The sequence below is a fragment of the Pimephales promelas genome, chromosome 21 (genome assembly GCF_988280905.1).
Source record: "Pimephales promelas chromosome 21, fPimPro1.hap1.1, whole genome shotgun sequence".
Taxonomy (NCBI): Eukaryota; Metazoa; Chordata; class Actinopteri; order Cypriniformes; family Leuciscidae; genus Pimephales; species Pimephales promelas.
Genome location: NC_142789.1, coordinates 26,741,377 through 26,758,243, shown reverse-complemented (window position 1 = coordinate 26,758,243; position 16,867 = coordinate 26,741,377). Strand labels below are relative to the sequence as shown.

Genomic DNA, 16,867 nt, shown 5'->3' with positions numbered 1-16,867 from the left:
GAATGGTTTACTTGTGTACTCGCACAGAGTATGTTTCTGGACGCTCCCTATGAGCGCCCAATGTCAGGACAGGCCTTTGTGCATCAAAAGACTGGCCAATCCAAACACTCTCGCAAACATTTCTGCAAAACCGTGGCATTTACAAATGCAAATGACTCCATAGAATGAAGACGTTAATTCAGTCTTTTGGAACACGACCAAACGTTCTTTAGACCCCTTGTCTTCATTGAACACAGCCTGCCTGTCAGGCCTGTAAGAATCACTTGGTATTCTCCGCGCTACACACTATGGCAATTAGGCAATCATTGTGACTAATAAGAATAATCTCACATTGTGGTTGCAAAAATGGCATACATTATAAAAAGAACTTTGGGAGCGGATATGCCTGTTTTCTGTCTTCCTGTTTGCTTGTGTGTTGCTGTGCTGTTTTACCCCACCAACTCCCCTATTGAAGATCTTTATCTTTATCAACACATGCAAGTGTGTCTCATATAAAGCATTATTAAAAAATGTGATTCGTTTTCTTTGTTTTCCCAACCCGATTACATAAGTAGAGATTTTGTTTAGGATACAAACTTGCTTATTTCAACATGTGAATGATTAACGGATTAGAAGACGCTGATTTCGGCAGTACACTGTTTTACCACAGTGATGTTATCAGGTAAGCGTTGGGAACATTCAGAATGCATATTTTGTTAATGTGGGAAAAAAAATGCTTTGACAAAACATATCGAATTGATTCATTTAGGTTCCCAATGACTGATTTACTTTTGAACCTTTGATATTTTATGGATTATCTAGGCCACCAAACCAATCGTGCTTGTTCAACGTGGCGGGAGTGTGGAATTGTGGGAGAACGACATAAACCACCATGAAATGATTATTTTCCTTTGTAACTGCTACCTGTGCCGTTTAATCTCCAACCAAAATGACATTTTTGTCTATGCATGCATTTCGCAAAAACCAACGTGCCCTCGTAAAAAAACGTGCACAAAATGTTGATGGGGAAATAATACTGAGCCAGATAGTCCCTCAAACCGCAAGGGAGGGAACCAGGGCGATATAGAACAGCACACATGACAGATACTCGTCTAAAAACACATATGCGATAAGGTCATGCGTATTATTTCTGAGAATTATCGGAAAGCCGCAACCCGTTCCGTTATATTTATCGTTGATATCAGGCAACAAACGAGTTTGTTTGTGTGAAATAGGCAGCAAAACATTCCTTTTGGACCGCAAGCGCTCTGTGAAATCACAAGAATCAGGTCTGCACAACCTAATTGAGGTAAAAGCTATAGAAAAAAGCAGCAGGTGGTTTGAGGACCAAAATATTTGAGTGGCAAGTTAGGCCTTGTTTATATTCAGGCCAATTACCAGCTTTTTGTGCAACTTGGCTTTCATCAAATATCTCGCACCTGAACAAAATGGGCTGAGAGGCACCAAACAAGTTTATCTGATGGTGTTTCCAGGCTTTCAGCATTTCGATGTGCCAGAATTCTCTCTCCAAACTGGAGGACATGGGCGAAGGGCATTAACCTCGTCTGTTTCGCGTCTGCTTGTTTGGATCTCACATTGTTCAATGAAAAACTCTACAGAAATGAGCATCACAGCCCTGCTACAGCACTAAAGCAAAATACACATTTGATTACAAAAAAAGAGTGCAGTATATGACAGAAAAGAGATTGCACATGTAAATATCGCTATCTCCTCTAGCCATAATGCAAACAAGCTACAGAGGCTGTTAGCAAAATACTTTGCATTTAAAATTATATTAGAATAGTTCATGTTACAAACCTGTATATTGTAATATTTTTTTCTGTGAGATTTAAAACAAACAACCTTTTATATATACATACATACATACATTTTTTGAGCTTTGCATACATTTACATTAATGCATTTGGTAGACACTTTTATTAAAAGCAACTGACATTACATTCAAGGATTTTTTTTTTCCAGTTCACGCATTCCCTGGGGATTGAACCCAGAACTTTGTCGTCATAAGCGCCAAGCTTTACTATTTGAGCTAAAAACAATCTTTTAAACGGGTGTGCTTGCGTCTGGCAATAGCAAACTTGCTATGGTGCTTAAAATTGTATGTTGTACAAATCAATATGGTTTCAAAAGATTTGAGATGGAGAACAAAGTCTGCAGAAGATCCAGTGGCATATGAGTTGTTTGTTCTGCTTTTATGGTTCTTGGCAGACCCTATGGATTTTCATATACTTTCATTATTTATATTCTTTAAAATTGCATGGAGGTTCTGAACTGTAAAAAAAAAAAAAAAAGTCCGGTAAATGAATGGTAAAACAATGATCACCATAATGGTGACTACAAACTTTATTATTTTCATTAAAATAACATCTAAACCCCTGTTAATTCTCTGAAATAAACTGGTTTCACACTGAAAGGGCCTTAATGCTATAGTGTTTTTGGTCATTTTTGGAGATTTTCGTAATGCATTTCGTAGATACACTGTCCAAATCAAATGACAATGCATTCAAGCATTTGTTTTTCAGTGCACACACTTCCAAGGAATCAAACCCATGGCTTTGGTATGCTCTAGCGTTTGAGCTTTGTGAGTGCAGGGCAGATAATGAGCTGAAACCAATCTTTTAAATTGGCACGCTTGTATCCGGAATCAGTGATGTACTTGCTATGGTGCTTCAGACTTTTCCACTTACAATAGGGCTTCAGAAGATGTGAGATGTAGCGCACAAGTTGCATGGACTGTTTTTGCACAACTTTTATTATGTATTTTGATATTTTTGGAGCTTGACAGACATCAAAACACCCTGGTATTGCATTTAGGTATTTATGTTGAGTGCATGCATTCCCTGGGAATTGAACCCATAAACCATGAGATTTTTTCAACAGTGTTTGCTTGTGTATCTTACAAAAAAAGGGCATTGGTTTGGAACAAAATTGCATTTTAAACAACAATGCAATCCTATTAAGACCACAGGTGTGTTGGTATTTCACAATCTGAAGAAAGCAAACATTTTAATTTCGAAGGGCACTGCGAATGCCATAGGGGATAACCTCGATACATCACTTCACAGGAAGTAGAACTGTCATTGCGGCCTACATAATGTGTTTTATTTATGTATTTTACATTTTAAAAGTAAATTATGATGTCTATTTATGTTATATCATACTCTGCGTGTGCTTTTCTTTGATGACGTTGCAGCAGGGCATTTCAAATGTCAGTTTATTTCAACGTATGTCCCATGTTCAAGGAGTAGGGAGCAGTGAACACTGCATAGGGAACCTGTAAATTGAAGCGCACCTCATGATGCCCACCAGGCCTGCAATCGCATGCATGTCAAATTGGCGTTGCATTCAAGTCTCCCGAGAGATTCCAGCTCTGGCTATTTCCAATTTGCCGTGGTAAACCCAGGTGACAAGGCACAAGTTATGCCCCACTCCCCCCTTTTTCTCCGTTCAGAGGCCTGTCTGCTCCAAAACCACCCACATTTCTACTTTAGCGCTTGTGCAAAAAAAACAAACAGTAGCGAGAATAAAGGGCCGGCTCACGGCAGGGGCTGAAGGGAATATTGGCAGTGCCGCACACAAAGGCGGCCCTGAAAATAGCCCCCTAGCACAATGAAACCTGCCACTCTGTCTATGAGATAATGTCTAATTGAAAACAGTGCCGCCATTGTGCCGCTGTCACCGGCCTATTGTCCAAAGCCTCCCCCCCTCCTTCTCCGCACACACTTTTTTTTCCATTGACGCGGCGCGATTGTTCCCTGCCATTGTGGCACCCGCACCCCTCACTCTCTCTCTCTGTATTGTTATAATTTCATTACTCGTTTGTTTTTTGTTCCACATCTCCTTTTGCTCCCCTGCAGGTCTTTTGTTCGGTACATTTAGGCACTTCATATTGAATTGCCAACACACTGTGTGTGTGTGTGTGTGTGTGCGTGGAAAAGGCTTTGATTAAAAAAAAAACTGCCATGAAAGGTGAAAAGTGACCAATTTTAGCAAACATAAGTGAGAAGTTTAGAGAGTGAGAGTTGGTTGTTTACTACACAAAGAGCAGAAACAAATTATATTCCAAAAATGCACTAAATTACATAAGTGTCACTTTGTACTCTGTTTGTTTAGGGTCATTTTAAAGCTGGTGCCTGTCGGGTCCCTCATTAACAAATGTGCGAATGATGACTTGATGACTTTGACAATGGCTAGCTGATGCCAAGTTTCACTGTGTGTCAGAGAAGGCATCATCAAAAAATCCCTTTTTTTCCTCCCGTTTTGTTGGTTTTGCATTTCTTTTCCTGAGGATTTGAAATCAAAAGGAATCTACAGAAATACAAGCAAGTATCATGTCCCAAACATATAGGCCTATATATATATATATATATATTAGTGCTGTCAAATGATTAATCGCATCCAAAATAAAAGTTTGTGTTTACATAATATATGTGGGTGCACTGTGTATAATTATTTTATATATATAAATACACACACATCTATGTATGTTTACGATAAAAATATTATTTATATATAAAATATTTATATTTATACATAATATAAATTATACATAAATCTATATACAGTATACATGAAAATATTTCTTGAATATATACAAGCATGTGTGTGTATTTATATGTTTATAAAATAATTATACACAGTGCACCCACATATATTATGTAAACACAAACTTTTATTTTGGATGCGATTAATCGTTTGACAGCCCTAATATGTATGTGTATATATATATATATATATATATATATATAGGCATAACTATATATTGAGATATATATTTTTTATCAATTTTATCATTTTATCAATTATATATTGATAAAAATGTAATTGAAAAATGTCCAATGTAAATGTAATATATATATATATATATATATTACTTATACATTATACAGTTTTACTTATTTTACTTTTACACACCTTGCATTTTGATGACCTCGAGCACAGTTAATAATGTTTCATTAAAATTGTACATTTTTAAAGTAAGATGGCATAATTATATCTAAATATATTTAAAAATGCATTATTTTAGATTGAGATAAAAATGAAAACATTATGTATCTCAGAATGTTTAAAAAACATTTTTTTCCACAATGTAAAATAACCCTTTTCTTTGAATCACAATTACTGCTAAGAACATGCTGTTTTATTTCATGTTATCTGCTTTACACTTGTTTAACTGCTGAAAAGATTACATTGCAAACTGCAAACTTCACCAGCAGTCCCTTGATCCCCTCTATCATCACTGCTGATCTGATGATGATGATACATGGAAATGTCCAAAGCTTGTTCATTATACATTTGCACAAAGCCTAGCCTGATTTGGACCCTTTTTCTCTTACACTCAGAGTCTGGAGCTTTGCCCAACGGTTCCACGTCCATTTCAGCCAAAGTGAGTCACAATGAAAAATGCTACAAATGTTTCCTTGGGTGAGAATGAGAAACAAAAGCCCTTATCGGACCTGCATATTATTGTATGTGTTAATAGGAGAAAACTGGAGGTATTATGCATTATGACCAGACTGTTAAAACAAGATAAGCAACATGTTCACAGGTCACTGCCTGTGCGCTCAGAGAATGCTTTGGTGGAGTGTCACCTTCGTGTAAACAGCATTTGCAGCGGGGTTTTTTTTTTTTTTTTTTGCCCATAACGAGGAAGGGTTTTTTTCTTTTTTTAGTTCTGAAGGTTATACGTCAACAACCAAGTCTTTGATAAATAGGATAATGAAATATGTTGTATGTATATGTATATATGTATGTAAATATGTATATAATAATATATGAAGTTATTAAAAATAAATTGTTCTAATTTAACAACTGTTTCGATTCATTTAAAGTAATAAAATATCTCTTTACTTGATATGAAGTAAAAAAAAAAATCTAATATTTTTAATAGACTGACCATGACACATATTTCACATGTATTTATATTACATTATACAATTGTATTGTTAAACTAAACTAATACACTGTAAAAACATATTGTTGGTTTAACTAAAACAAATTAAGTAACCATGCTGCCTTAAAATTTTAAGTTGATTGAAATGGAAAAATTGAGTTAATACAGTGAAGGAGATTGATTTAATCATCAGAAACTCAAAATATTATGTTATCTGAACTATATAAATTATTTAAGATGATTTGACAAAAGAAAAAATGTTGAGATTACAAATCATGAAAATATTTTTTTTAAAGTGATTATATATATATATATATATATATATATATACTGTATATATATATATAAAAGTTTAGTTTAACAATATTATTTGTAGGACTGCTGACATTTTTTATGTATTATTATTTATATTTTTTGTCTTGATTTTGTCAAGTTCTTTTAATTATTTCAATAACTGATCTCCGGCCTTATCAAATCATTACCTTGAAACAGAAACAAGTTTTTCAGAAATATAAGTGCCATTTCTCATACATCATTTTGTGTTTTTTTGAATTAGGCCTACAAAAGATTAATTTACAGAGAATCCACTTTCCTAGGTTTACTTGTTTGAGCTATTTGAGTCTTTAAATGAAGTATTTTCACCCTCGGGTCAGAACAATGAAAACAAACAGGCCATCACTCTTTCTAGACCGAGAGGATGGCAGTCAGATAAATTACCTAAAGTCTTTTTAAAATCATTTTTTAATGTGAAAGCATCTCCTGTTCGGATACGCGCGCAGACACTATCCTTACAGTGAACAAAAACAACATCAGTGCACGAACATGTGAGTGAACCAGACAACAGGGATTGATGGCGATGGATGTTGAGGGCAATGAAAGCATACAGACTGAACCTGTCTGGACGGAGCCGAGGTAGGAGACGGGTCAGATCGGGGGAAGGGAGAACAAAGGACACGCTCACAACAATCACTCCCGCAGGAACAGGAAGGCCCCTCGGGAGCTCCCGGATGCCAATCTGACCTGGGCAGTGTTTCCGACGGCTAAACCCAGCAAGGGTCGACCTGCCTGCAAAGCCACTGCTTGGTTTCCCATAGCCGGATGGTCACGGCAGAAAACGGACTGTCTTATTTGGGTTTTTTTTGCCTGGGGTGAGAGGAAAGGAAGTGCTGGTTTTTACTGTAGGATGGCATTTGCATAATATAAGGAAACTGTGTGTCATTAAGTGTAGAAGTGTGCTTGGAAGAGTATGACCGGAAAACCACAGTGGCCACATCATCTCTAGAAATCAAAAAATTGCAGAAAAGGTAAAAATAATTGTACTTGTCACTCTGGAAATCAAGCACATTGGATTGCGGGATGCAGTATTCTTTGCCACGCTGGCCTTTTTGTATACTGAACTATTTTAGATATACTGTTATATATTTTTTAATACTTTCATGAGTTTGAATTAGATTTTTGTACTCTGTTTGTTTAGGGTCATTTTAAAACTGGTGCCTGTCGGGTCCCTCATTAACATATGTGCAAATGATGACTTTGACAATGGCTAGCTGATGCCAAGTTTCACTGTGTGTCAGAGAAGGCATCATCAAAAAATCCCTTTTTTCCTCCCGTTTTGTTGGTTTTGCATTTCTTTTCCTGAGGATTTGAAATCAAAAGGAATCTACAAAAATACAAGCAAGTATCATGTCCCAAACATATAGGCCTATATATATATATATATATATATATAGGGCTGTTAAACAATTAATCGCATCCAAAATAAAAGTTTGTGTTTACATAATATATGTGGGTGCACTGTGTATAATTATTTTCTATATAGAAATAAATACACAAACATGTATATTTAAGAATTTTTTTTATTTATATATAAAATATTTATATTTACATATAATATAAATTATATATAAATCTATATACAGTATACACATGAAAATATTACTTAAATATATACAAGCATGTGTATGTGTGTTTTTATATATAAAATAATTACACAGTGCACCCACATATATTATGTAAACACAAACTTTTATTTTGGATGCGATTAATCATTTGACAGCCCTAATATATATATATATATATATATATATATATATATATATATACTGTATATATATTAGAATTAATTAATACTTTATTTTAATGATTTCTTAATTATAATTAAGATTAGGGATATGCAATTCCAAACAAGAACAAAAAGTAGGGTTGTATTTGTATCCATCGGAATTTGATTGGATCTCCGGATCCGGAATGCAAATGAAGAACTTTTTTTATGAAATTGCTTCTATTCGATACATTTTTAGTCTCTTTATGAACTTTTCAAAGTGGCAGTTGCGTAGCTCTGTCAATGGAGGGACATCAAAAAGATCTTCATTTGTTTTTCCGAAGATGAACGAAAGTCTTGAGGGTTATGATGACCGAATTTTGATTTGTTTTTGGGTGAACTAACATTTCAAGATTTTGCGCAGTTTTGGGAATTCTGGACACTTTCAATTTCATATGAAAAAGAAAGCAAAACACCTCAACTCGCGTAATTGTGAGCCTGTAGGCCTGTACCTTTAAAAGCCCCCATCGAAGATGCACCGATATATTCACAAGGGGATTGACTTTATGCAACATTACTGTGGTTGAACCCACAGTGAACGACTAAAAGCGTGTGGTCGCAGTTATGAAGTGAGCTTAAACTCTCTGGAGTCAGCAACTGACTTCCTCCCGATGAGCTTCACGGCTGCATCTGGTTCTCCGGCTCCGAGACACGCAAAGCTCTTACTCGTGATTTAGATACCGCTTCCTCCACAGGTTTGGCAGAGATAGTGCTCACCAACCACTGCCTCAGATTTCAAAGTACAGCTCTCCTGCTCTCTGGCAAACCTATCCGAGCACTGCTGACTTGATGCTGTTTTCATATTTCCAGATTTTTATCAAACTTCCCCTTAAGGAAGAAAACCGTTATTGAAATCTAAAGCTGTAAGCTTAAAATTAGCTATTGTATTTTTCGAGGGAGGCAAACACAAACCGGGGGATTTGAAACTATACGTAGCCTATACTGCAACACAACAGCGTCTAGATAAACAACTATGCAAATGTATTTATCGCTTGAACAATCATTACGGATTACGCATGGCTTTCCTGCACATTTAGCCTACGACTTTATAACTGCAACTGTGTTGTAATTGTTTTAACACGGCTGTTAATATTTATTTTGTGTAGTCTAGTTATTTAGAATGGTGAGGAATATTGTAATAATTAATTTGTTTAGCCACAAGAAATTGAAGGAACAACAAATATCAAACTTCTCAGCAAGTTATTGGAACTTATTTGGGCCTCAGAAAACATATATATATATATATATATATATATATAGGCCTATATATATTTTTTTTTTTTACAAAAGGTAACTGCGAGGCTTTATCTCACAATTCAAAAAGACAGAATTGCGAGATAAAAAGTGTCTATATAGCCTACCCTTTTTTAATGCAGTGGCGGAAACAAGCTACTGCTTTTAGCTATCTTACTATGATAGCCTACTATAAAATACTGTTAACCCATTTAATCCCACACGTAACATTTGTGACCAACATGAACTTTTAAATTAGAAAGGTCAGGTATTGCAGTTTGTATCATTGGGCTGTGTGAGTAAAATGCACAACAACACTGAGGGGTTCTGACTATGCTCACTTCGACATTTGAACAAACACTAAGCTTATCTAAAGTACTATAAAAAGCAACAACAAAAAAGTAGAATGTATAAAAGGGCACGAGTAATTAAAAATCAGTCCAGACTGAGACAAACGTGATGTAGCGCCCTCTAGTGGTTACATGGTAAACTGCAGACAGAAGTCAAATGGGACATTGCACTTAAAAAAAACAACTATTAATTGGATGTATTTTTAAATTATATAAGTAACATAGAACCATGTGCATCAGCAGTCCTGATTGAGTGCAAAAAAAACACTACAGTTCAAAGGTGGGGTCAGATGCTGAAAAAAAAGAAGAAACTAATCTTATTTTATTTTTTTCAGCAAGTGTGCATTAAACTGAACAAGTGACGTTTGTGCTACAAAAATTTTCTATTTAAAATATATGCTGTTGTTTTGAAATTTATTCATCAAATCCTGAAATCCACAAATATATTAGGCAGTGCAACTTTTCAACAAACATTAATAATCAAAAATGTTTCTTGAGAAGCAAATCAGCATATTTTAATGATTTCTGAAGGATCATGCGACACTGAAGACTGGAATAATTATGCTATTGATCAAATCAATACAGCCTTGGTGAGAATAAGAAACTTTAAAAATAACTCTTACCAACCCCAAACTTTTGAAAGGAATAATTTTTAACCTAATGAACATATGCTAATGGTCAAAACAGCATATTATAAGAATTTTCAGAGAGAGACTTGACTTTCTATGGTAGATCAAAACTCAATATTATAAATATATTTTAATTTCAACACTTAAGACCACGCTTCATCAAAAAAATAGACTGAAATAGAGAAAAGAAAAGGTTTATTTTGGGAAAATTAGAAAAACAAATGTTTCCACCATCGGGTCAACAATAGAAATATTGACAAATGAAAAAGTAAAACAGCAACCAAGTGATATCCAGATGAACTCCTAACAGACGATCAAGTGGCCACACTCTGCAGCAATGTGATGTTGTCTCCTTTCAACATAACCCGTCCTAACGGAGAGAAAAAAAAACATTTTCAAATCTTATCTTACTTCAAGTGAACTTTATTTCTCTGAAAAGCAAAACTCGCCGCAGTCATTCACACTTACCCAAGGGCTTCCTGTTCTTGGTCTTCATGTGGACCTCCTCTGCATCATCCAAAACCAAATTCATGTACTCATCGAATCCCTTGAAACGTGAAAGAAAACATATAAGAGTTATTTACATAGACTATACCTGCAAGATAGTGTTTCACGAGTTCATCTGTAATGAGCTGTGTTAAAAGGATAGTTCACCCAAAAATGAAAATTCTGTCATCATTTACTCACCTTCATGTATTTGACGCAGAGTAAACATTAGTGTGAGGCGCCCGACTCGCTGTCGCTTTGCTGTGAGGAGTGTTTCTCACACACTCGAAGAGAGAGCAAGAGTCTTACACACCAAGCAGAATTGAAGTGCTACATGTAAACGATTTTCCTCTAAAAATAGTGGAGTTCATTTGGAATTATTCAGCTTTTATGAGCAAGCGGAAACTAATGCTCAAATGCAGACGGGACTAATATTCATGAACCCAGCACCTCATCAATTCTTAATGTGTTTTATATTGCAATTATTGTCAGATTTTTTATTTTTTATTTTTTTATGTAATGCTTACTACTTTTATGTTTATGGTGTATAACAGGAGCCTATTTGAGGATGGGTACGTTATACTTTAGATTAGATCAATGTATTTTATTATTACCACCTATTATGCAGTCAGTTTGAGGATCGTAAGAACCAATGAGGTTTGTTCTCGCACATCAAGCTTCTGTTTAGCAATGTTTTTATATGAATAAAAGACTAAATAAAATCTGTTCCTTGCATAAAGTGATCAAGCCTCATCAGAAATGTTTTACTAGACCGCTCAATTTATATGGATTAGTTTTACGATTTCCTTATGAACTTTTTGAAGTGACTAAGTGGTAGTTGTGTAGCTGTCAGTGGAGAGACAGTAAGCTCTCAGATCTCATTAGAAAGATCTTCATTTGTGTAGGGTGAGTAAATTATGAATAGAATTACATTTTTTGGGGGGGAACTGTCCCTTTAACAGTAAATATGATATGTGTTGTTTTTACTCACAATGATGCAACCCTCTATCCGCATGTTGACCTGTTCGTAGAGCCATACCTGGATTCGGGAACGCTGCAGGGAAGGGAAAACCTGTTAGTAACTCATTTGCATTATGTTTTCCTGGAGTATCATGTGCTAAAATGTCTTCCCTATGGAAGCTTGTTTATGCTACAGAAAAATAAAATAGGTAATTGCAAATTTTTAATCTCGCAATTCAGAATTGCAAGGAAAAAACCTCACAATTACCTATATAATTTTATAATTACGCGGAGTAAACAAGTTTCTGTATGAAAGACACTATTTACAAAGAACAAAACAATTATAATTATATTCAATGAATCATATTCAGAACATAAGAGGTGGATTTAAATATATCACTGCAGGTAATGTTGTCCAAACAAAACAAAAAAGTGCCAACACTTCAAAAATAATTATAATAATTAAATAAAAAGATGGAAGAGAAAATTAAAAAACATGGGTCAATCATTATTTATATTTATTTATATATAGATATAGATAGATAGAGAGAGAGAGATTTTAAATGTTACGTTACAAAGGGAAAAGTCGAATTAAATTTGAACTTACATTCTGTAGATACCTGAAAATGAGGTTCTGATGGTGCCATTAAGGAAACAAATATAAACATAATAACATTATACTGTCATTCAAATTATTAAATTAATAATTTTTAAAGCATTCTTCATTCAATTGTAGCCGATCAACAGGACCAACACAAAACTAATGCGAATATCTCATACTGAATAAATATTCTGCATTCTTAAAACCAGATACATTTATATCATACTTAATTAAACATAAAATTATCAAAATTTTAAAATCTAAATGCATCAATACAAAGGAAAGAAGCCGATGCAGTTCTGCGGTCTGAAAGGATACAATGGGCTGCACCATAACCTTCTGAACCTTCTGTCCTTGTCCTCTGTACGCCATTCTTCACAATAATATTTCGATATAATTAAAAGAGGTGATAAATGAACAATTAAACGTGATTTATTTTGGCGCGGCAACGAAAATCTCACGTTGGTTGATGGTGTTTCAATGGCGGCGCACTTCCGGAGACGGAATGACGCACACAAAATGAGTCCTTGATTATATGTAACGCTGCTTGTGGCCGGGAGAGACATTACAGACCGGTGGATTCAAATACAATTATTAAAAAAAAAACACATACACACAAATATATCCGGTTGTGCAGTAATACACAATTTTCACTATTTTAAATCCAATTTTGCTTTAAATTGTTTAATTTTAAATGTATCTACGTCTTGACATATAGATTTTTACATTAACTAAACGACAACGACTTCATGTAACAATAACATCATAATATACATAAGACTCTGTTGATACTGCTTGAAATGTAATGTTATGTTACCAGTAAAAAAATACATTTTGACGTAACGTTTTACCAGAACCGTGACGTATTTCCGCTCGGTCACTGTTGTTTTAAAAGGCGCTCAGTGGTGAGTGGTGAGTTTTGCATCGAGCCAAATGCAAACACCCGTGACTTTTTCAATATAAGACCATTTTTCTATTTATATTTATAGTACATATTTATAGTGAATTAATTCTTTTTATAGTTAAATTAAAGGGGATTTCCTTATTTTATATGCTAAGGTTTTGAAACGGTATCTGTAGCCTGGCTAACAATTAGCCTAGCTTAGATTGTTGTGACCATTGACATTTAACGTTATATTATTGAAACGCCCTATACTTTTGCTTAACTTAGGTGAAAAAATGTCACAGAGCTTTAAATTAGTAATTATATATATACTGTTTTTATTCTTTTGTTTTTGTTCAATTTACCCAGCACAATGCATGATCTCTAATGATATTGGAATATATTTATATGCCTATATATTTTTCGTTCATTTATGTATGTACATGTATTATGTATTCATGAACTGTATATTCATTAAAAAATACCATTGCTTTACAGTTTACACAGATGATTTTTCTGTACTTCTAGCAGTTGCTCTGTATGAATATGTTTCAGCAATTAAATTGAAAAAAAAATTATTGTGTGCTTATTTTCTGATAATTATTAGGCTTCATATATGATGAAACTGTTTTGTGTTCAGAACTGAATAGGTACAGGATGCTACGTCTGCGGTGCAAAGCTAAAAACGGGACCCATCTGATGCAGGGCCTTACACACCAATCTTGCGTGCAGGAGCTTAAAGATAAGATTGAGGAGCTAACAGGGATACCATGTGATGTACAGAAGATCATGGTAGGCTATCCACCGTCCAGTCTGGATCTACGCGATGGGGAAGCCCACCTCAAAGACTACCCTATCAAATCAGGTTTGACTCGTCCTTGCTTATAAATCCAATCATGCACATTTGTTCAAGCTGAGTTTCTAATGATATTTTTACTGTTCAAGGAGACACGTTGATTGTAGAGGAGGAGAAGAACAAACCCAAACCCCAAGTGCAAGCCACTGTGACCAAAGGGCCCAGTTTTGACCTGGCTCCTGTTCTAGAGCGCCGCGTCGTCCCTGCCGACAACTCTTGTCTGTTTACCAGTGTGCACTTCGTTATGGAAGGGGGTGTGTACGACCCAGCCTGTGCGCCTGAAATGCGTGGGCTCATCGCACAAATAGTAGCCAGTGACCCCACTGCATACTCGGAGGCTGTATTGGGCAAGACCAACGAGGACTATTGTGCCTGGATCCGTCGAGATGACACGTGGGGAGGCGCCATTGAGGTTTCAATCCTCTCGAAGTTCTTCCAGTGTGAGATTTGCGTCGTCGACACCCAGACTGTGCGCGTCGACCGCTTCGGCGAGGATGTGGGTTACACCAAACGGGTGCTGCTTATTTATGATGGTATTCATTATGACCCGCTCCAGAAGGTGATGCCCAGTTCGGATGTTCCCGCACAGACTGTGTTCTCCACCACCGATGACATCATTTTGGCCCAGGCGCTGGAGCTCGCGGACGAGGCGCGGAGGAAACGTCAGTTCACGGACGTCAACCGCTTCGCTCTGCGCTGCATGGTGTGCCAGACTGGCCTGGTGGGGCAAAAAGAAGCAAGGGAGCATGCGAAGGAGACCGGGCACACCAACTTCGGGGAGGTGTGACGCTCTCTTCGCTCCATCCTTGAAATCACCCCCACTTTTGCCGCGTCACTGCCACGCCACCTGACATGGTACCCGCTCTTTCACTGCTGCCTGTTCCGGCTTGGTTCAGTCCTCTACCTCACATTGTCTAGCGGCTTCAAGGGACTTTTATGTGACGAGTTTTGATCCTGAGAATTCAGTATTCTTTCAACTTCGATTTACTCTCGAGGCTGAAGTGTTAAATCGTGCTCGTGCTTTTGAGTCTGTTGCCTGATATGATGACAAAGCCGTCTCTTCAAACCAAATTTTACAGGGATTCTCCACTGATTTACAACCTACAGTTTGTTACAATGATTATAATACTAGTATTAGTGTGAATCTCGTGAAACACATCCAGGTCATATTTCTTTCTAAAATCAAAGATTTTTTTTTATTGTATATATGTGTATGTGTGTGTATATACACACACATTTACACAAATATATCTTATGACACCATTCACCATTAATATTTAAAAAAAAATACATTGTTATTTTATTTTAAGACAGCTATGTACATTACCCCACTAAATTCTAATTTGATATTTATATTTTAAATTATTTATATATCATAGTATTGATTGTTGTACTGCTTTGCATTTACACTGATTAAATTCATTTTTAGTCACTTTTAAATGTAAACTTGTATAACATTTCAATGGTCATAAAATCATTTTCTTTACGATAAATACGATAAAATGGTGTCAGATGTGACCTAGACATGTTTCTGTGAGATTCACCCATGACACTTTTCTGTTGTCTGCAGCTCAAAGATGTCCTGGTTTGTTTGACAATGCTAGCTAAACTCTAAGTAGTATCTTACAACTAATGAAACTTTTAATGGGTTATTGCATAATAAGTGTTCTTTTTTAAACTAATGAATCATGTATGTTAATATTTCCAGATATAAAGTGCTTCTGGATAGTATTTCAAAACTATTGAACAGCGCTAAAGACATGCCTTTCATGATGGTTTAAACATGGCATTACTGTATTTATATATTATCTGTCTTTTTAAGGTCATGCGCACAGCTTCTGAACAGTCGATGGCACTACATTAAGTCTTATGTTCACTGGCTCCATTGTACCTGTTACTTGAAATAGTCACAGATCAACTGTGTTCCTGAATCCTCAGTATGGTTTTTACATATTTTGAGTAAGCTATTTAGCTGGAAAGAGTGGATTTTAAATTGTAAAATGGTGCTGATAGTAGAATCTCACTGAACGACTTTGTGAATCTGTAGATTTTGGGCACTTGTGTAATTTCTGCAAATGACCACACAAGATTGTTTTATGCAAATGTGTTTATTCTCTCTCAAGTGACTGACATATTGTTTGGAAGAGTGATTGTAGTGACTTTGGTTTTGCATTTTAAGTGGAGAAATGTGTCATTGAACTTTTTCCTTCTCACAGGGACGATATCAGAGGTTTAGAAACACGTTTAGTGTAGCAAAGCATCTTAGTATTAGAGAGTGTGGATGAAATTTAGAGAGAAGACATCTTGTAAGGCCTGATGACGATGTACCTTCTCAGTGTTTTTCAGTCAGGTACTATCCACACAGTTGTTTACTTGTTTGCAGCCTTTTTTTGAAGAAGAAATGGTGCCATTGTAAGGCCAAAGGACTTTTTTATTTTGCAGTGATTTTTCTAAATGGCCGTGATCAGTGTTTTACCTACTCTAAGGTAACTTTGAGTGAGAAACTGCATGTCCAACACTCATTGCTACAAAATCACTGGTTATACTGGGTTAATGATAAATAAACTTGAATTGATCTATTTAAATATTGTGTGGTTGTCAGCTGTACGTTTTTTTGTGCCTAAATCTTAACCAATTAGTGGTGTTTATTAAAGGGATAGTTCACTTTTCTTATCTCAAAGGCATCCAAGATGTAGGTGTCTTTGTTTCCACAGTTCAATTTTGATATTTTTAGGTCAAACCGTTCGTGTCTGTCAGTCATATAATGGAGGTCTATGGTCACCACCTCAAAGAGCATGCACAGAGAAGTCCAAATTAAACATGATTTAATGACTCGTAAATGTAAGTACACATTGATGGCCTAAGACACGAAACG

The 16,867-nt window shown here is 35.7% G+C and overlaps 2 protein-coding genes across 3 annotated transcripts; one reads left to right on the top strand and one right to left on the bottom strand.

Annotated features, from left to right (window-relative positions):
- Positions 1–10,384: 10,384 nt before the first annotated feature.
- snrpe (small nuclear ribonucleoprotein polypeptide E) lies at positions 10,385–12,797 on the bottom strand. The gene is made up of 5 exons (XM_039673525.2): positions 12,572–12,797; positions 12,260–12,286; positions 11,684–11,746; positions 10,675–10,753; positions 10,385–10,576 (listed from the first exon to the last, which is right to left on the bottom strand). The coding sequence occupies exons 1-5, from the start codon at positions 12,623–12,625 to the stop codon at positions 10,521–10,523; spliced, it is 279 nt and encodes a 92-aa protein (XP_039529459.1). The 5' UTR covers positions 12,626–12,797; the 3' UTR covers positions 10,385–10,520.
- Positions 12,798–13,121: 324 nt separating this feature from the next.
- yod1 (YOD1 deubiquitinase) lies at positions 13,122–16,582 on the top strand. Of its 2 annotated transcripts, none has more exons than XM_039673523.2 (3): positions 13,122–13,165; positions 13,777–14,001; positions 14,082–16,582. In XM_039673523.2, exons 2-3 carry the CDS (start codon positions 13,794–13,796, stop codon positions 14,777–14,779), a joined length of 906 nt encoding a protein of 301 aa, XP_039529457.1. In that variant the 5' UTR covers positions 13,122–13,165; positions 13,777–13,793; the 3' UTR covers positions 14,780–16,582. The 2 variants fall into 2 exon arrangements, with proteins under 2 accessions (XP_039529457.1, XP_039529458.1); XM_039673524.2 differs by having other exon boundaries at positions 13,134–13,158.
- Positions 16,583–16,867: the final 285 nt, after the last annotated feature.